The 20,881-nt window shown below is 43.1% G+C and overlaps 1 protein-coding gene across 48 annotated transcripts in view; it reads right to left on the bottom strand.

The window, feature by feature from the left end:
• LOC129048798 (uncharacterized) overlaps nt 1–20,881 on the bottom strand; it is a 163,639-nt gene that overhangs the window by 142,344 nt on the left and 414 nt on the right. For 5 of the 48 annotated variants that reach the window (XR_010135570.1, XR_010135598.1, XR_010135571.1 and 2 more), the window contains exons 1-3: nt 11,770–12,000; nt 10,555–11,416; nt 5,989–6,162 (exon numbers count right to left, since the gene is read on the bottom strand). Coding sequence is in view for 5 of the 48 variants with exons in the window: in XM_063711464.1 (XP_063567534.1) it covers nt 5,989–6,111; nt 10,555–10,614; nt 11,770–11,788 (202 nt within the window). In the remaining 43 variants the exon portion in view is untranslated. Of the gene's footprint in view, nt 1–5,988; nt 6,163–9,195; nt 9,575–10,554; nt 11,417–11,769; nt 12,027–20,226; nt 20,509–20,881 lie in introns of those variants that run through there. The other 43 variants (XR_010135607.1, XR_010135593.1, XR_010135606.1 and 40 more) reach the window with 26 other exon arrangements.

The raw sequence follows: 20,881 nt of genomic DNA, 5'->3' as shown, positions 1-20,881 counted from the left end.
AAAGCTTTTTTTGCATCTATTGAGAGAACCATATGACTTTTGTCCTTCATTCTACTGATATGATGTATGACATTTATTGATTTGCATATGTTGAACCATCCTTGCATTCCTGGAATAAATCCCACTGGATCATGGTGTATTATCCTTTTGATGTGTTGTTGGATTTGGCTTGCTAGCATTTTTTTGAGGATTTCTGCATCTATATTCATCAGGGATATTGACCTGTAGTTTTGTTGTTGCTGTTTTGTCCTTTTCTGGCTTTCATATCAGGATTATGTTGGTCTCATAGAATGAATTAGAAATAATTCCCTCAGCTTCAAATTTTTGGAAAAGTTTGAGAAGAATTGGTATTAATTCTTCCTTAAAGGTCCAGTAGAATTGAATGCTGAAGCCATCCTGTCCTGGACTTTTCTTTGTTAGAAGACTTTTTACTACTGATTTAGTTTCATTATTTGTTTTTGGTCTTTCAGGATTTCTATTTCTTCTTGGTTCAATCTTGGTACATTGTATGTGTCCAAGAATTTGCTCAGTTCCTCTAGGTTTTCAAATTTATTGGTTTATAGTTGTTCAGAGTAGTCTCTAATGATCCTTTGTATTTCTGTGGCATCCACTGTTACAACTCCTTTTTCAATTCTGATTTTATTTGGGTGTTCTCTCTTTTTTTCTTAGTCTAATAGTTTGTCAATTTTGTTTATCTTCTCAAAAAAACAATTTGTTGTTTTGTTGATATTTGTATTGGTTTTTTAGTCTCAATTTCATTTATTTCTGCTCTGGTCTTTATTATTTATTTTCTTCTACTAATTTTAGGTTTTACTCAGTTTTGCTTTTACAGTTTCTTGAGGTGCATTGTTAGGTTATTTGAAAGATTTCTAGGTTTTTAAAATTATTTTTAAGATATAGAATCTCACTCTGTCACCCAAGCTGGAGTACAGTGATGCAAGCATAGCTCACTGCAGCCTTGAACTCCTGGGCTTAAGTGAGCCTCCTGCCTCAGCCTCCCAAGTAGCTAGGACTACAAATTTGCACCACTACAATTGGCTAAGTTTTTTATTTTTGATAGAGATGGTCTCTTCCTGTTGCGTAGGCTGGTGTCAAACTCCTGGCCTCAGATGATCCTCCTGTCTTGGCCCCCTCAAAGTGCTGGGATTGCAGATGTGAGCCATGGCATCCAGCGATTTTCTAGTTTTTTGGTGTAGGCATTTATTTCTGTAAACTTGCCTCTTGCTACTGCTTTTGCTATCTCCCATAGGTTTTGCTATGTTGTGTCTCTATTTTCATTTGTTTCAATAAATTTTTAAGTTTCATTCCTAATTTCTTCCTTTACTTAGTCATTCAGGATCATGTTGTTTAATTCCCATGTATTTGTATAGTATCAAATGTTTCTCTAGTTCTTGATGTTTAGTTTTTTTCCATCACAGTCAGATAAAATACTTAATATGATTTCAATTGTTTAACAAATTTTGTGAAACTTGTTTCTCTCCTAACATATGGTCAATCATGGAAAACATTCCATGTGCTAATGAAAAGAATGTATATTCTGCAGCTGTTCAGTGAAACATTCTGTAAATGTCTGTTGTTAGATCCATTTAGTCTATGATGCAGTTTAAATCTGATGTTTCTTTGTTGATTTTCTGTCTAGATGATGTGTCCAATGCTGAGAGTGGGGTGCTGAAGTCCCCAACTATTGTTGTATTGAGGGTCTATCTTCCTTTTAGATCTAATGATGCTTGCTTAATATATTTGGGTGCTCCAGTGTTGGGTGTATATGTATTTACAATTGTTACATTTTTCTTGCTGAATTGATCCCCTATTATATAATATCCTTCTTTTTCTCTTTTTACAGGTTCTAACTCAAAGCCTATTTTGTCTAAGTATAGCTATGCCTGCTCACTTTTGGTTTCCATTCACATGAAATATCTTTTGCCATCCCTTCACTTTCAGTCTATGTGTATCTTTATAGGTGAGGCGAGTTTCTCATTGGCAGCATATAGTTGGGTCTTTTTTTTTTAAATCCATTCAGCTAATCCTATCTATCTATCTATCTATCTATCTATCTATCTATCTATCTATTTAGAGGCAAGGGATTCCTCTGTTTCCCAAGCAGAAGTGCAGTGACATGATCATAGCTCACTGTAGCTTCAAACTCCTGGGCTCAAGTGATCCTCCTGCCTCAGCCTCCCAAGCAGCTGGGACTACAGGCATGTGCCACCACACCCAGCTAATTCTTTAATTTTTTTTAAATAAGAGGTCTCAATATGTTGTCCAGGCTGGTCTTGAACTCTTGGCCTCAAGCAATCTTCCTGTCTCAGCCTCCCAAAGTGCTGGGATTACAGGTATGAGCCACCATAGCCAGCTTCAATCTACATCTTTTAAATGGGAAATTTAGTCCATTTACATTCAAGGTTATTATTTATAGGTGAGGACTTACTTTTGTCATTTTATTGTTTTCTAATTGTTTTGTATATTGTTTGTTCCTTACTTCCTCTCCTATTGTTTATGTCTGGAATTGAATGGTTTTCTGTAGTGATAAGATTTGACTGCTTTCTCTTTCTTGTTTATGTATCAGCTCTACCAATTAGTTACATAGTTTTGCATGTTTTTATGATGGTGGTTATCATCTCTTCTTCCCAATGTAAAACTCCAGTGAGCATTTCTTGTACAGCTGATCCAGTGGTAATGAATTCTCTATTTTTGCTTATCTGTGAAAGTTTATTTCTCCTTCATTTCTGAAGAATAGCTTTGCTGGGTATATATTCTTGGCTGACAGCTTTTTTCTTTCAGTACTTTGAATACACTATCCCATTCTCTCCTGGCCTGTAACAGGGTTTCTGCTGGGAGAAATCCACCATTAGTCTAATGAGGATTCTCTTACATGTGACTTGACACTTTTCCCTTCCTGCTTTATATTCTTTCTTTGTCTTTGACTTTTGACAATGTGACTATAATGTGCCTCAGAGAGGACCTGTTTGGGTTGAATCTATTTGGGGTTATTTGAGCTTCCTGCACCCGGATGTCCATTTCTCTCCTAAGATTTGGGGAGTCTTTCTGCTATTATTTCATTAAATATGTCTTTCTCACCTCTTCTCCTTTTGAAATGCCCATAATATGAATATTTGTCCACTTCATAGTGTCCCACAAATCCTGTAGGCTTTCTTCTTTTTTTCTGTTTTGTTTTGTCTGCCTGTGTGATTTCAAAAGACTTGTCTTCAAGTTTAGAAATTCTTTCTTCTGCTTGGTCTAGTCTGTTGTTAAAGATCTCCATTGTATTTTTTATTTCCTTCATTGAATTCTACAGCTGTAGGATTTTTATTGGACCCTTTGTTATATACTCTGTTAAATTTCTCATTCAAATCATGAATTATTTTCCTGATTTCATTGAATTGTCTATTTGTAGTCTCATGTCTCACTGAGTTTCCCTAAGATTATTATTTTAAATTCTTTTTCTGACATTTCATATATTTCCTTATGATTGAGATCTGTTACTGGAGAATTACTGTTTTCCTTTGTGGGTGACATGCCTATCAACAGATAAATGGATAGAGAAAAACTGGTGTATATACACACAATGGAACACTGTTTAGCCATTAAAAAAAAAAATTCTGAAATCCTAACTGGGCACAGTGGTTTATGCCTGTAATCTCAGCACTTTGGGAGGCCAAGGTAGGAGGATTTCCTGAGTCCGGAAGTTCAAGACCAGACTAAGAAACATGAGACCCCCATCTCTACAAAAAAATTTTAAAATTATCCGGGCATAGAGGTCCACTCCTGTAGTCCCAGCTAGTTGGGAGGCTGAGGTGGGAGGATAACTTGAGCCTGGGAGGTAAAGGCTGCAGTGAGCCATGATTGCACTATTGTACTCCAGCCTGGGTGACAGACCAAAAGTGTCTCAAAAAAAAAAAAAAAAAAAGAAAAGAAACGCTGTTGTTTGTGGCAACATAGATGAGCTTGGAGGACATTATATTAGGTAAAATAAGCCAAGCAGAGAAAGATAAGTGACACTGTTATCATTCATATGTAGAAGCTAAAAACATTGATCCTGTAGAAGTAGAGATTAGAATACTTGTTACTAGAGGCTGGGGAGGGTAGGGGAAATAGGGGAATAGTCAAAGGTTGGTTAATGGATACAGAAGTACAGTTAGACAGGAGAAATAACTTTTAGTGTTTTATCGCACAACAGAGTGACTATAACCAACAACAATTGTATTATTAATACAATAATTATTAAGCTAGAGGAGCAGATTTTGAATGTTCTCAACAGAAAGAAATGATAAATGTTTGAGGTAATGGATATGCTAATTACCCTGATTACATTGTATACATGTATTGAAATATTACACTGTATCCCATAAATACATACAACCATTATTTGTCAATTAAAACTAATAATAAAGGCCAAAAATAAAATATAAAAATAAATAAAATTATAAAAATCAAAATTACAAAATCATGTGCTTCCTTTTCACTAGAAAGGAATTTTCACTAGATATTAAGGTTACTAGGGGTTAAGAATTTTAGGCTGGGTGTGGTGGGTCACGTCTGTAATCCTAGCACTTTGGGAGGCCAGAGCAAGAGAATCACTTGAGCCCACGAGTTTGAAACTGGCCTGGGCAACATAATAAGACTTTGTCTCTACAAAAAAATGTTTAAATAGCTGGGTGCAGTGGTGTGCACCTGTAGTCCCAGCTACTTAGGAGGCTGATGTGGAAGGATTGCTTGAGTCCAGGATGAGGCTGCAGTGAGCCATGATCACATCACTACACTCCAGCCTGGGTGACAGACCAAGACCCTGTCTCTAAAAAAAAAAATGTTTAAGGATTCTAATTCACTTGAGCCCAAGAGTTCAAGACCAGCCTGGGCAACATAGTGAGACCCCATCTCTACAAAAAATTTTAAAAATTAGCCAGGCTTGGTGGCACATAGTCCCAGCTACTTGGGAGACTGAGGTGGGAAGATGGCTTGAGCCCCAGAGGCAGAGGTTCAGTGTGCCGAGATCATGCCACTGCACTCCAGCCTGAGCAACAAAGCGAGACCCTGTCTCAAAGGGGGGGGGGGGGGGAACACCTAGGTGCCATGGTAAAACCCCCTTTCTACCAAAAATAAAAAATTCACCCAGCATGGTGGTGTACATCTGTGGTCCCAGCTACTAAGGAGGCTGAAGTAGAAGGATTACTTGAGCCCAGAAGGCGGAGGTTACAGTGAGGCAAGATCACACCACTGCACTCCCAGTCCGGGTGACAGAGACCTCATCTCAAAAAATAAAAAATAATTCAAATTAATGTATGTAATAAAGACTACTAGAAGTAGTAAAGATGAAAGAAAATAACTCAGCTGGGTGCAGGGCTCAAGCCTGTAATTCTAGCACTTTGGGAAGCCAAGGCAGGTGAATCACTTAAGGCCAGGAGTTCAAGACTAGCCTGGCCAACATGGCAAAACCCTATCTCTACTAAAAACAGAAAAAAAAAATAGCTGGGTGTGGTGGCACACACCTGTAATCCCAGCTACTTGGGAGGCTGAGGCACAAGAATCATTTGAACCTGAGAGGCAGAGGCTGAAGTGAGCTGCTGAGATTGAACCACTGCATTCCAGCCTGGGTGACAAAAGAATACTCCAAAAAAAAAAAGAAAGAAAGAAAACAACTGTATATAAAAACTGTATTTTAAAAGTAGGTGTGTTTTTAGCAAGAAAAAGTACATAAGGAATGTGTTTCCTTTAAAGGAAAAAGAGAATGATGTTATCTTAAAAACAAGATGATTGTTCCAGAATAATAAAGAAGAAAACAAGTAAGATGCAAACTGAACAAATATAGAGTTATAAAAGATCTGCAAGAAAGGGCATACTGAGGAAGAGCAAGATGGCAGAATAAGAGACTCCACTAATTGTCCCCTCCTCCCTGGCAAGGACACCAATTTAACAACTATCTACACACACACACACACACACACAAAGCACCTTCATAAGAACCAAAAATCAGGTGAGCACTCACAGTACCTGGATTTAACTTCATATCGCTGAAAGAAGCGCTGAACAGGTAGGAAAAACAGTCTTGAATCGCTGACGCCATCCCTCCATCCCCCAGCAGCAGCAGCTTGGTGTGGAGAGTGTTTCTGTGCACTGGGGAAAGGTAGAGCACAGCAATTTTGAAGTACTGAACTCAGTGGTGCCCTGTTATAGCAGAAAACAAAACCAGACCAAACTCAGTTAATGCCCACCCATGGGGGGGAGCATTTAAAGCAGCCCTAGCCAGAGGGGAATTGCCAATCCCAGCAGCATGAACTTGAGTCCCCACAAGCCTCGCCAGCATGGGCTAAAGTGCTCTGGAGCTCTAAAGAAACTTGAAAGGCAGTCTAGGCCACAAGGACTGCAACTCCTAGGCGAGTCCTAGTGCTGAACTGAGCCCAAAGCCAGTGGACTGTAGAGGCATACAACTTACTGAGACATCAGCCGGGGTGGCTAAGGGACTGCTGATACCACATAGTTTTAAAAAACTGAAGTTGACGGATACAAAGTCAGTAAAGCCCCTTGGATATTACCAAAGCACTGACTAAAATATCATATTTTAAAACTCACATGGAATTAATATCTGTGTTGCACTTATATAATCAGATCTACCTTATTGAAACTAGACTTATTTTGTTAAAAAAATCTGTGACTATTTTTTATAAAAATGAGAGTGACTATTAAAAAGATTACATTTCAATAGAAAACTGTAGAGCACCAATTACCAAATTCTAGTCCTGTTTATTTTCCTTGAGATTTGTTATCCATCTATAAACTGGATTGAATCCTGAAGTTTTCTAGTTTCATTAAAAACTAAAACTGCCCTTTTCTCAAGTCCTAAAAGCGGAAACTGAATGACTTCAAACTTCAGCAAAAATCACTGCAACAGACCATGTATAGACAACCTTTATGCCTGCTGCTATGTGAGTTCACCAGAACACCACCTGATGATACAACCAGCTCTCAAATGCCATCTTCATTCCACCATCTAAAGATACTTCAAACTCAAATCTACAAATCTTGACCCTCCAGACACAAAGACTTATATCATAATTTGCTCCAAATATTAATCTTTGTTTTTCTTTTGTTTTCATAGAATAACTTGAATACTCTTCGAGCAATATAATCTGAAATGAACAATTTAGCCTCAAAAGTACTCCAAAACAGAAGTGCTTGATACCTCACAGTTTAACAAAGAAGAGCTTGTGCTTTTATTGATTAAAAAAATGTTTTACCAGGGATGGTGGCTCACACTTATAATCCCAGGACTTTGGAAGGCCAAGGTGGGTAGATCACTCGAGCCTAGGGTTTTGAGACCAGCCTGGGCACTGTGGCAAAACCCCATCTCCAAAAAAAAAATACAAAAATTAGCCAGGTGTGGTGGCATATGCCTGTAGTCCTAGCTACTTGGGAGGCTGAGGTAGGAGGATCCCTTGTGCCTGGGAGGTCAAGGCTGCAGTAAGCCTCGATTGCACCACTGCACTCTAGCCTGGGTGACACAGTGAGACCTTGTCTCAAAAAAAAAATGTTGTTTCTATGTCAATAAATTAGAAACTATTGCCCCATGGGATAACTGGAAAGCCACATATAGGAGAATGAAACTGGATCCTCATCTCTCACCTTATACAAAATCAACTGAAGATGGATCAGGGACTTAAATCTAAGACCTGAAACTATAAAAATTCTAGAAGATAACATTGGAAAAAAGAACTCTTCTAGACATTGGCTTAGGCAGACTTCATCTCTAAGAACCCAAAAGCAAATGCAACAAAAACAAAGATAAATAGGTAGGACTTAATTACACTAAAGAGCTCCTGTACAGCAAAAGGAACGGTCAGCAGAGTAAACAGACAACCCACAGAGTGGGAGAAAATCTTCACAATCTATACATCCAAAAAAGGACTAATATCCAGAATCTACAGGGAACACAAACAAATTAGCAAGAAAAAAAAACAAACTATCCCATCAAAAAGTGGGCTAAGGACGTGAATACACAATTCTCAAAAGAAGATATACAAATGGCCAACAAACGTATGAAAAAATGCTCAACGTCACTAATGATCAGAGAAATGCAAATTAAAACCACAGTGTGATACATCCTTATTCTTGCAAGAATAGCCATAATCAAAAAATAATGGGGGCCAGGTGTGGTGGCTCACACCTGTAATTCCAGCACTTTGGGAGGCCAAGGCGGGTGGATCACAAGGTCAGCAGATAGAGACCATCCTGGCTAACACAGTGAAACCCGTCTCTACTAAAAATACAAAAATTAGCCAGGCGTGGTGGTGGGTGCCTGTAGTCCCAGCTACTCGGGAGGCTGAGGCAGGAGAATGGCGTGAACCCAGGAGGCAGAGCTTGCAGTGAGCCAAGATCGCACCACTGCACTCCAGCCTGGGAGACAGAGCGAGACTCCATCTCAAAAAAAAAATAAAATGATAATAATAATAATAATAGATGTTGGTGTGGATGCGGTGATCAGGGAACACTTCTACATTGCTGGTGGGAATGTAAACTAGTACAACCACTACGGAAAACAGAGTGGAAATTCCTTAAGGAGCTAAAAGTAGAACTACCATTTGATCCAGCAATCCCACTATTGAGTATCTACCCAGAAAACAAGTCATTTTATGAAAAAGATACTTGCACATGCATGTTTATAGCAGCACAATTCACAACTGCAGAAACATGGAACCAACCCAAACGCCCATCAATCAATGAGTGAATAAAGAAACTGTGATTGATATATACATATATATATATATATATATATGAATACTACTCAGCCATAAAAAGGAGTTAATGGATTTATAGCAACCTGGATGGAACTGGAGACTATTATTCTAAGTGAAGTAACTCAGGAATGGAAAACCAAACATCATATGTTCTCAATCATAAGTGGGAGCTAAGCTATGAGGATACAAAGGCATAAGAATGATACAATGTACTTTGGGGACTCTAGGAAAAGGGTGGGAGGAAGGTGAGGGATAAAAGACCACAAACTGGGTTCAGTGTACACTGCTCAGGTGATGGATGCAGCAAAATCTCACAGATCTCCACTAAAGAACTTACTCATGTAACCAAATACCACCTGTTCCCCTAAAAACCTATGGAAATAATTTTTTAAAAAAAGAAATTATTGCCCCCAATTCAAATGATCTTAAACAAATGTAAGTTCCTCATCAGATAGGTGCGATCTACCTGATCTACTGATTTATTTAATGGGTTAATTCTTGGCTTTTTGTATTTTTAGTAGAGATGGGGTTTCACCATGTTGGCCAGGCTGGTCTTGAACTCCTGAGCTCAATGTCTGCTCCAGAGAATTTTCAATTCTTGGCTATTATTCTCCTTATAATCATGGTTTTCATCTCTGTAGTCCATTGTATCCTCTCAAGGGATTTGAATGCTTTCCAGCAGCATTCAGGTGAGACCCTAACCACTCACACATCAAATAATTGCCGTCAGGATTAGACAACTAGAAGAACTCAACAACCCCACCACTCAAGCCTATGATGACTCTGCAACTGCAGATAATGATGACTACCTGACCTTACATTCCAATGAAACTGTTGAGAATGACAACATCTACACAATTCTTTGTTCCAGTAACTAGTCAATAATGGTAACCTGGTTACTGAGAGGAATGCTATACTGTTTGGTCACACTCTCAGCTTGCTGGGAGAATGACCAAAAGTGGGGAGCTGTTAAAGTAAATTTAAAGGGATACTAGGCCTGAAGAATCCCTGAGCAGACAAAACCAGTGAGGCTTCATAACGAGACCTAAACCTTGCTTGATTTGCAAACATAAGTGAAACTTGACTTTTTTCTTATAAATGCCTATATTAAGGAAAAACAAATCATAGGCTCAACCAGTCAGATAGCCAACACAGTTATACTATATAACCAAGGACTTTCCAACAGGATAGGCCAAATAAGGCAATTGTATAATTGCAACCAACCAAATAATTTATTGGTTTTGCTTCTGTATTTACCCCATAAATACTTGCCCCTGATGGCTTGCCGCCAGAACAGACCTCTTCAGTTTGGTGTTTCCCAATTTATCAATTGCTTCTTACTCAAATAAACTCAAAAATATTATTGTGCCTCAGATTTTTCTTTAACGCAAGGAAATAGGGGCCACACACCTGCAGCCATGAGGAGTTGGAGTCTACCAACAACCTGAATGAACCTGGAAGTGGATCCTTGCCCCAAGCCTCCAGACATGAGTCCAGCCCAGCTGACACCTTGATTTTGGTCTTGTGGGACCCTGACCAGAGAACCAGCTGAGCCCACCAGGACTTCTGACCTATAGGCTGTAAGATAAGAAATGGATATTGTCCAGGTGCAGTGGCTCATGCCTGTAATCCTAGCACTTTGGGAGGCTGAGGCAGGAGGATTGCTTGAACTCAGGAGTTTGAAACCAGCCTGGGCAACATATGAGACCTCATGTCTATCATTTTTTAAAAAATAATAATAAAATAAATGGGTATTTTTTTAGCCACTAGATTTTGGGGCATGTGTTATACAGCAATAGAAAATATGGCGGGAAAATAAACATACCAGGGAAACATAATAGAAATGCTGGGCAGTGCTGAGTATGTCCATCTGAGGTCTGTGGTCCTGAACGTAAAGTGGACCTAATCAGGTGATCTGTATCTTCCAACTGCATGAGTGCAGGCACAGGGAGGTGGAGAAGATGGCTTCAGCAAAGATCCAGGTGTTTCCAGGCAAGAGCAGCAGAAAGAAGGAGGGGCAAAAAATTGAAGGAAGTTGGCAAAGGAGAGAGTCTAATGAGGCATCATAGAGTCTACTGTGTAAGGACGTGAAGACGCTGGCAGGTGGGCAGATGACCCACAATGAGAAAGGGATTCAAGAGGTCCAAAGTGACAGGCCAGAGAGCTGGAAGGATCGTCCACATGGCTGCTGACCATCCCAAGATGATGAAGGAGAAGGGCAGAGAGGAAGACAATGGGCCAGGAGCCAGTTGTAAAGGAGATGAAGTTCCCTGAAGCCAGCAGCTGCCAGCAACAAAAGATGGCAATACCAAAACCAGACACCAGGAGCTCCAGAGAGCAGGGCTGCTTACCAGAAGAGAGGTAAGCAAGACACTTATCCCCACCACCTGTCAAAGTGACCGCACCTGGAAACAGGCTCTGCAGGTGTAATCAAGTTAAGATGAGGTGGGCCCTAATCTAATGACTAGTGTCCTTATAAAACAAGGGAAAGTTGGACACAGAGAAACAGGAGACAGAGAGAAGAAGGCCACGTGAAGATGGAGGCAGAGATTGGAGTGATGCAGTCACAAGTCAACAAACACCTGAGGCTCCAGAAGCTGGAAGAGGCAAGGAAGGATCTCCCCTAGAGGCTTCAGAGGGAGCACAGCCCTTCTGACACCTTGATTGCAGACTTCCAGCCTCCAGAACTAGGAGAGAATGAAGTTGTTATTTTAAACCACCTGGTCGTAGTAATTTGTATAGCAGCCCATGCAAATGAATATCCCACCTCCTGACTCTGCAGCATGTGAGGGTAAGAGAAAAGCAGGCTCTGTTTCAGAGGGCTTCGGGGGAATGATGTCCTTAGGGGAAAGCGAGTTTCACTTAAGCCAAGAAAATCAAGAGAAGCTTTGGAGGAGGGCTTGAGGACAAAGCGGGGCTTGCTCAGCCCAGAGCAGTGCCAGGGCCACGAGAGGGTGCAGGGGGAGAGGAAAGGGTGAGGCCTTGGCTCAAACAAGGAGATGCAACAGGAGAGACGTGAGCTGTGGTGATTAGGGATTACCTGGGCTCTCCAGACTCATAGTGACTGAGATGGACAGGGAGGATCGGTATGACAGAGTCAAGTCAAGTCAGACAGTTACTGAGAGGACAGGTAATCCATTTACAGTACAGGCCTGATACTTTTTCCACCATGTGGGGATCACTGCGCCTTCTGTGGTGTGGTCACCTGCAGAGAGGGGCCCTGGCCTGGTCAGGAGACTGCGCCCTCCTGCTGCAGGGCCTTCTAGGGCAGCTCCACCACTTACCCAGCTGTGATTCAGCCTCTTTGATCCTCTGTGATCTCATGATGATGACAGCCATTGTCACTGCTCTGGGCTCAGACTTTGGAACTTTACAGCTTTATAGTTTCCTGCCATCTGTATTGCTGTACAATATGGTAGCCACTAGCTACATGAGACTAAACTTAAACCAATTAAATTTACATAAATTTAAAATTCAGTTCCTCAGTCACACTGACCACATTTCAAGTGCTCAGTGGCCACATGAGACCAGTAGCTGACGTACTGGATAGAGCAGAAATCATTCTCCGTCATCACAGAAAGTTCTACTGGACAACGCTGGACTACACCGTGTATATGGGGTGTCTGAACCACTGCCCTCTCAAGGCGGAGCGGCTCCATAGTTGCTGCACTCATGTAGGGAGGCGGAACAAGAGGAAGGGCCTTTATAGGAACCTCTCTGCCTGGCTCCCTGAGGCAAAAGTCAGCTTACCTTCAGCCCAGGAATGCTCTGAGCACACCCCAACCTCAGAGTCCAGGACATAGCGCCATGAGGCCCGAAGAGGGAGAGGTTTCTCTTTACAGCTAGTCCAAGGCCCACCACTCCCCCATTCCTTATTTCCTGCCTCAGCACAGCTGACAGCAGAAGTCCACCTCCTACAGAGCAGCACAGACATCGCACACCCACAGCGCCCCCAGCCCCAGCAAACCACTCACGTGCTTACAGCACATGTCAAGTGAGAACACCCAGAAATGTCCATCGGGCCCCCTACGTCTAGAGCCCACCCACTTCCTTCTCACCTCTGGCCCTCTGACGAGGCAAAGCCCTCCCTAGCCCTCTGTCTTGCTCCTCAGTTCCTGTGAACACCTGCTGGACCAAGCCCCAGCAACAGTGTTCCACACAGTGCACTGGACACTCGGGGAGAAGAAATTTCGCCTGTCTCCCCCGTCACCCCCTAAAAAGCAAGATGCCATAAAAACACAATTCCCACTCACACACGTTTAACATTCCGCGCTCAGGTCACTGATGGATATGGCTTTGTACTTAGGAAATAAAGCCGTTTGTAGTGATTTTCCCAAAGCAAAGAACAGTCAGCCCCAAGAAGAACTGAAAAACTGAAGTCTCCTTCTCTAGAAAGTGAAAAGCGCTTGCATCTTTTTTTTTTTTTTTTTTTTTTTTTTTTGAGACAGGGCCTCGCTCTGTCATCCAGACTGGAGTGCAGTGGCATGATCACGGCTCACTGCAACCTCTTCCTCCCGGGCTCAAGTGATCCTCCCACCTCAGCCTCCCAAGTAGCTGAGGCTACAGGCCCGTGTCACCACTCCTGGCTAATTTTTTGTAAAGACAGGGTTTCTCCATATTGCTCAGGTTGGCCTCAAACTACTGGGCTCAAGCAATCCACCCACCTCGGCCTCCCAAAGTGCTGGGATTATAGGCGTGAGTCACCACGCCTGGCTGTAACTTTTTTTTTTTTTTTTTTGAGATGGAGTCTCGCTCTGTTGCCAGGCTGGAGTGCAGTGGCGCACAATCTCGGCTCACTGCAACCTCTGCCTCCCAGGTTCAAGTGATTCTCCTGCCTTAGCCTCCCGAATGGCTGTGAGTACAGGCACCTGCCACCACGCCCGACTAATTTTTTGTATTTTTAGTAAAGACAGCGTTTCAACATGTTGGCCAGGATGGTCTCGATCTCTTGACCTCATGATCCACCCGCCTCGGCCTCCCAAACTGCTGGGATTACAGGCGTGAGCCACCGCGTCCGGCCTGCAACTTTTAAATAGTTTTTCCTGCTTCCCCTCACCAAGGTTTCAAAAATCACAGGATCTAATCTCAAGCCAGGTCCCCCAGAGCTGCTTTGAAGACCACGATGGGGCCAGTGAGGGCAATAACTGGAAATCCTCAAATCAGAAGGTACTGGATGTCTGGATTAGCAATTTGACCCAAAGAGAATATCTAACAATACATCATCTGCATCAAAACAAACTGGATTTACCACTCTCTTGTTGGAACTGCAGGGAAATCCTAAAAACATTAAATCACCCAGGGATATGTGGAAATTACACAATACATACTACTGCTAATTTCAGATCTGTTGTTGATAATTTATTTAGTGTGCTAAATTTTAGTTGTGATTTTAGTGAAGATACAGTATTTATCAGGCAGTTCATAGGTCATTCAGTTTTCTGAATCTTATCTTTTATCAAGGATCTTCATCTGCAAAACCTCCCACTGTTTCAGCAACCTAACCCTGTGATTAGGAAGGGAATACTCTCAAACCAGAAGAAACATAACAATAAAACCCCAAACTATGACAGAAGCAATGTGGGTGAAAAGGGGGAAATTTTAGGGGGACTAAAGACGTAGAATCCATGGCGCTCACTGAATATAGGGGATATGATGACATCTTACAATATTATTTGTGGTTTCTTCCCCTTCTCTCCTATGGCCTCAGCTCGAGCAGCCTAGCTTTTGCGCTACTGCCTCAGTGAAAAGATGCAACAACAAAAATGAGGGGAAACAGCCACTTCTGACTTTTGAATTTCAATCGCCTAGGCAGGCCCTTAGGAAAACAGAAAGGACTCCCAGTCTGGATAGAAGATGTGCAGGAAATACTCTGGGTAAAGCAAGGCCTCGCACTGATTTCACCCCAGTTCCATGGCATGAGCACAACTCGCAGACAAGAGCCAGCAGGAACGTAGTGACAGCACAGACAGTGGTGGGTTCTGTCCTCAGGCACCTGAGTGCAGAGAGACAGCAAAACCCCCAAGTAAGTTTTTGAGACCTGATGGCAGTGGAGCCCCAGAACTATATCCAAGGTAGAGCCTTAGGAAGGAGACAAGACCCCCCAAAAGAAGACATGGCTGCAGAGGGTAGCCTATTGTGGAGGCAGCTTGAACCATAGACAGTGCCACACTTTCTCATGCTACTCCAGGGCATGGGAGCAGTAGAATGAACCCTGTGTCCAAGAGCAACTGAGAGGTAGCACAGAGACACCAGACCTAAAGAGGCCATACAAGCAGGAGCCAGGCAGAGGATATCTCAGAGGACATTGGGTGGCCACTTAATAACAGGACCCACTTCCGCCAATGCTTTGACAAAATATATACATGAGACACCCTCCCAGAATTAAGGTAATCCCTGGAGAGAGGAGGGGAGATTTCACCAATGGATTAAAATGAAGCATCCAACATTCCAGGAGAATAGAAGTTGGCTCAGAATAGAAACATAAGAGCCAGGCACTGTGGCATACATCTGTAATCCCAGCTACTTGGAGACTGAGGCCAGAGGATCCTTTAAGCCCTGGAGTTCGAGACTAGCCTGCACAACATAGCAAGACAGTCTCAGAAAAATAAAAAGTGTGTAAAAAATATTATAAATGTAGTTATATTACAGAAAAAAACAATGTTATATGTATGCTCCTGCATATCTGAGTCTGTAGAATAAGATAATACCACTATAAGAATCAAGGGACTGTGGCCAGGAGCAATGGCTCATATGTGTAATCCCAGCACTTTGGGAGGCCGAGGCGGGTGGATCACCTGAGGTCAGGAGTTCGAGACCAGCCTGGCCAACATGGCGAAACCCCATCTCTACAAAAATACAAAAATTAGCCGGGCATGGTGGCAGGCGCCAGTAATCCCAGCTACTCGGGAGGCTGAGGCAGGAGAATCGCTTGAATCCGGAAGGTGAAGGTTGCAGTGAGCCGAGATCTCACCACTGCACTCCAGCCTGGGCAACAGAGCAAGACTCTGTCTCACAAAAAAAAAAAAGAATCAAGGGACTGAGAGAAGCTAGAAACTACCGAATTTCTGAACAGGGAACCAGACAGATGGTGGCGCCATTCGTGGATGTGGGGAATAAAGAAAGGGGGAAAACTGAGTGAAAAATGCTGAGTTGAAGGTTTGGGCATGTCAAGGCTGAGATGCTGATGAGGCATCTAGGGATGTCAGGAGGCAGGTGGATAATTATGACTGCTGCTCAGGAATGAGGCCTGCTTGAAAATACAGATTTTTTGCATCATCAGCCTATACAAGCAGTACCTGACAGATGAGTAGTAACTCGGAGTGATGCTTACATACTCACTACGTGCCAGGCATTGTTGTAAGCTTTTCATGCATACTGACTCATTGGATCTTCAAATGAGAACCCTGTGAAGCAGGTGCTACTACTATCTTTTTTTTTTTTTTCAGACGGAGTCGCGCTCTGTCGCCAAGGCTGGAGTGCAGTGGCACGATCTCGGTTCACTGCAAGCTCCGCCTCCCAGGTTCACGTCATTCTCCTGCCTCAGCCTCCCGAGTAGCTGGGACTACAGGCGCCCGCCACCACGCCTGGCTAAGTTTTTTGTATTTTCAGTAGAGACAGGGTTTCACTGTGTTAGCCAGGACGGTCTCGATCTCCTGACCGCGTGATCCGCCTGCCTCGGCCTCCCAAAGTGCTGGGATTACAGGCGTGAGCCACCGCGCCCGGCCTATCTTTTTTTTTTTTTTAAGTGGCAATGTCTCCCTATGTTGCCCAAGCTGGACTCAAACTCCTGAGCTCAAGCCATCCTCCCACCTCAGCCTCCCAGGCAGCTGGGACCACAGGCACATTCTGCCATGCCCAGCCTCACTTTTGTAAATATATGAAGAAACAAATATAAATGTTTCATGTCTCACAGCTAGGAGCCAGAGAAATCAGAAGTTACCCCAGTAAATCTACGACCTTCACATATAACAACCACTGTGCTATACGCTGCCCTGAAAGGAGGATAAAGGAACACCAGGGGGAAAGGAAAATGAGGAGGCGACAGCTGTCAGGAGGAAAACCAGAAAAGCAGTGTGTCCACAAAACCTAAAGGAGGAGACAGCTGAGGGAGGAAATGGTTGGAGCTATCAGATTTGTAGGTGGTCAAGTGACTGATTACAACTAAAAAGTGCCCATTGGATTTAGCATCTAGATCAGTAATGATGCCTAACAGAAGAGTCCTGAGGTTGGAGGGAGAGCAGATGTGTTGTGGATGCTGCATAGACTAGGAGGTGGGAAATACAGCATGCACAACTCTGCCAAGAGAATTGTGAAGAGGGGAGAGCTAGAACCTAAGTTAAAGATTTTCATTTTTTAAAGAGGAAGGGTGTGGAGCCTTTTATATGTCAAAGGAAAAGTCAGTAGAAAATGGAAGTTTTAAAGAGATAGAACTCCAAACATGTGCAAGCAATTGTGAGTGGGATGTGATTGGAGACACTTTCAAGTCATGATTTCTAACCTCAGCTGGGCCCCCGATGCCGCCTGACAACCACACTGCATTTGTGGGAATTCGAGTCCAGTCACTGCCCCACTCTCTCACACAGTAGTTCTCAAAGGGTCATCCCCATACAGGCGACTGCAGCATCACCCAGAACTTGTTAGAAATGCAGATTCCTGGGCCCATCCTAGACCTACTGAATCAGAACGTCTGAGGGAAGGGAGGGCTTTTTTTTTTTCTTTTGAGATAGCATCTCACTCTGTAGCTCAAGCTGGAGTGCAGTGGCACGATCACAGCTCACTGCAGCCTTGACCTCCCAGGCTCAAGCAATCCTCCCATCTCAGCCTCCTGAGTAACTGGACCACAAGCACACACCACCACACCCGGCTGATTTTTTTATTTTTTGTAGAGACAGGGTCTCTCTATGCTGCCCAGGCTGTGGGAGGGCTTTAATAGGCTCTCTAGGTGGTTTTGATACACACTAAAGTTTGAGAATCACTGCTCTCAGTGACTTTTTTAGAACTCCACCTCTAGGTTCAAACTTCTAAGCCTTTCCCCTTCATCCTCACAGTCAACTGACCCTGCTTCCTAATTCACTAAGAGAAAAAAAAAAAAAGGCCACAAAGAGATAATATCCACCAGCTTCCCCCACATCAATCCACCTTCCCACATCTATGCCCAAATATCGTGCCTTCTCTCTTTTTACTTTGCATGAGCCATCAGTCCTCTAACCAAAGCCAGCCCCCCTGCTTCTGGACTCTGTCCAATCCCTTCTCCCCTCATCAGGGACATTTCTTCAGACATTCTCCTCACTCCCCACTGCATTGTCAGTCTTCACTCTCTACTGGCTCTTCCCCGTCAGCATATAACATGTAACTATTTTTTCCCACTTAAAAAGTTTTCTTGACCTCGCTTCTCCTTTTAGCTCCCATTCAATTTCCCTCCTTCCTTTATAACAAAACTCCTCCAAAGAGTTGTCTATACTGTTGCCATCCCTCTCCTCCCATTCTTTCTTAAACTCATCCGCAATCAGACTTTTACCCGCACCACTCCACCAAAACTGTTCTTGTCAAAATCACCAATGACCTTCCATCAATTATCTTTGCTCTATATACTTTCCAGTGGGGGGACAAGGGAGGGACAAAACATAAAACAAAAAAAAATCAATCAATCAATTCTCAAACTCATCTTACATAATTTACGGGCCACATTTGACACAATTGACCTTTCCCTCCTCCTTGGTAAGTTTCCTTCTCTTGGCCTTTAGCATACCACCATCTCCTGGGTTTTTTTTCCTCAACTACACTGGTCCTATGCCTCCATCTCTCTGATGGTTCCAACTGATCTCAAGCTCATATTGGAGAGCTCCAGAATTAAGTCCTTGCACATCTTTTCTATCTACACTTGCTCCCTTGGTAATTCTTCTCATCTCCTGGCTTTAAATAACTTCCATATGCTGATGACTCTCAATCTTTTATTGCCAGCCCAGACCACACCAAACTTGCATATGCGGCTGCTTTCTTGACATCTCCATTGGATGCCTAGTAGACATATGTTTTTTGTTTTGAAACTGTGTCTCGCTCTGTCGCCCAGGCTGGAGTACAGTGGCACCATCTCGGCTCACCAAAACCTCTGCCTCCCAGGTTCAAGCGATTATCCTACCACAGCCTTCCCCTCCTCAGTTAAGGTTCAGGTGAAAAATTCCTCCCTCCTCCCCACACTGCCTAATTCATCAGAAAATCCTGTTAGTCCACATTCAAAATACTTACAAAATCCACCACTTTGCATCACCTGTCCTGCTACCACACTAACCAGATGCTCACAATGACCTCCTAAATGGTCTCCCGCTTCTGCTCTCTTCAGATCTGTTCTCTACACAGTAGCGAAAGGTATTTTGTTAAAACAAAAATCAGATCCGTGTCCCTCCTCTGCTCAAAACAAACTTGTCCAACCCACAGTATGCAGGCCACATGTGGCCCAGGATGGCTTTGAATGTGGCCCCACACAAATTCGTAAACTTTCTTAAAACATGAGGTTTTTTTGTGTGATTTTTTTTAAGGCTCATCAGCTATCTTTATGTGTGGCCCAAGACAATAATTCTTCTTCTACCATAACCCAGGGAAGCCAAAAGATTGGACACCTCTGTTTTAAAACCTTCCAGTAGCTTCATAAAAGTCCTCAGAATGGCCTTGGGGACCTACAGGCTGAGTCCTTCCCTGACCTCTCTGATCGCATCTCCCACTCTTTCCCCATCTTTCTCTCTCTTCACTCCAGCCACATTGACTTTGTTCTTCCTTGAAAGTGGCAGGTCGCTCCCACCTCAGGACCTTTGTTTCTACTCTTCCCTCTGCCTAGAACATTCTTTCCCCACATTTATGTGTAGTTCACGCCTAGCCTCCCTCAGATCACTTGAATGTTACCTTCTCCAAACACATCTCCTCCTTGCTTGATGTGCCCCATAGCTCTTAGCACCATCTAACATATTACATATTCTACTTATTTAGTCCTGCTTCTACTAGAATGTAAGCTCCCTGAGGGCAGGGATTGTGCCTGTTTTGTTCCCTGCTATATCCCCAGTTTCTAGAAGAGTGACTGGCATGTCCAATATCCATCTGTAAAATGAAGTGACGGAATGAGGGCCCTAAGGAAATATAACATGGTGAAACCCCATCTCTACTAAATACAAAAAATTAGCTGGGGCCGGGTGCAGTAGCTCACACCTGTAATCCCAGCACTTTGGGGGTCTGAGGCTGGTGGATCACCTGAGGTCAGGAGTTCAAGACCAGCCTGACCAACACGGTGAAACCCTGTCTCTACTAAAAATTCAAAAATTAGCCAGGCATGGTGGCGGGCTCCTGTAATCCCAGCTACTCAGGAGGCTGAGGCACAAGAATCACTTGAACCTGGGAGGAGGAGGTTGCAGTGAGCCGAGATTGTGCCATTGTACTCCAGCCTGGACGACAGAGCAAGACTCTATATTAAAAAAAATAAAATAAATCGGCCTGGCGTGGTGGCACACACCTGTAATCCCAGCTACTTGGGAGGCTGAGGCAGAATTGCTTGAACCTGGAGGTTGCAGTGAGCTGAGATCGCGCCATTGCACTCCAGCCTTGGCAACAAGAGCGACACTCCGTCTCAAAAAACAAAACAACAACAAAAAAAAAGAGTTGAAATCAAGAAGGGAATAAATAGTGCCTTGGACAAGAACAGGGGTGCCTCTTTCACTGCTCCTGGTGAGAATGGATTCAGACATGTTTGTAGGTAGAAATTTAAGTATTCCCTTCTTGATTGCGTCTGATTTCTCTGTGAAATAGAAGAGAAGGAAGGACTTGAGGAGAGTAGCGATGGAGAGAGAGATCTATGGTGAAGATGGGAGGAGTTAAGGGCAGCTGCACGGGTGGATGGAGCAGCTGAAGTTGAAAACCTGGATTTGCCTTGGTACCCAGCTACCTGGTTGTGCGATTTTCCTCATCAACATCGGGGGAGTCGGGAGAAGGTTACATAAAAGGAATGGGAGCAGCAAAAATTCAAGTTTTGTCTCGGCTTTTTCTTGAAAAGACCAAAGAGAATTCTTTCATTGACTCAGTGCCTCCGTTTACCCACTCAGGCACTCATCACTAATCACTGGTCCCATGAAAGTAAAATGAGCGGAGAGTATCTTTGACAGCAGAGAAAA

The sequence above is a fragment of the Pongo abelii genome, chromosome 9, assembly GCF_028885655.2.
Source record: "Pongo abelii isolate AG06213 chromosome 9, NHGRI_mPonAbe1-v2.0_pri, whole genome shotgun sequence".
Lineage (NCBI taxonomy): Eukaryota > Metazoa > Chordata > Mammalia > Primates > Hominidae > Pongo > Pongo abelii.
Note: the sequence above shows the minus strand (reverse complement) of the source record. Positions and strands in the feature narration are given on the sequence as shown.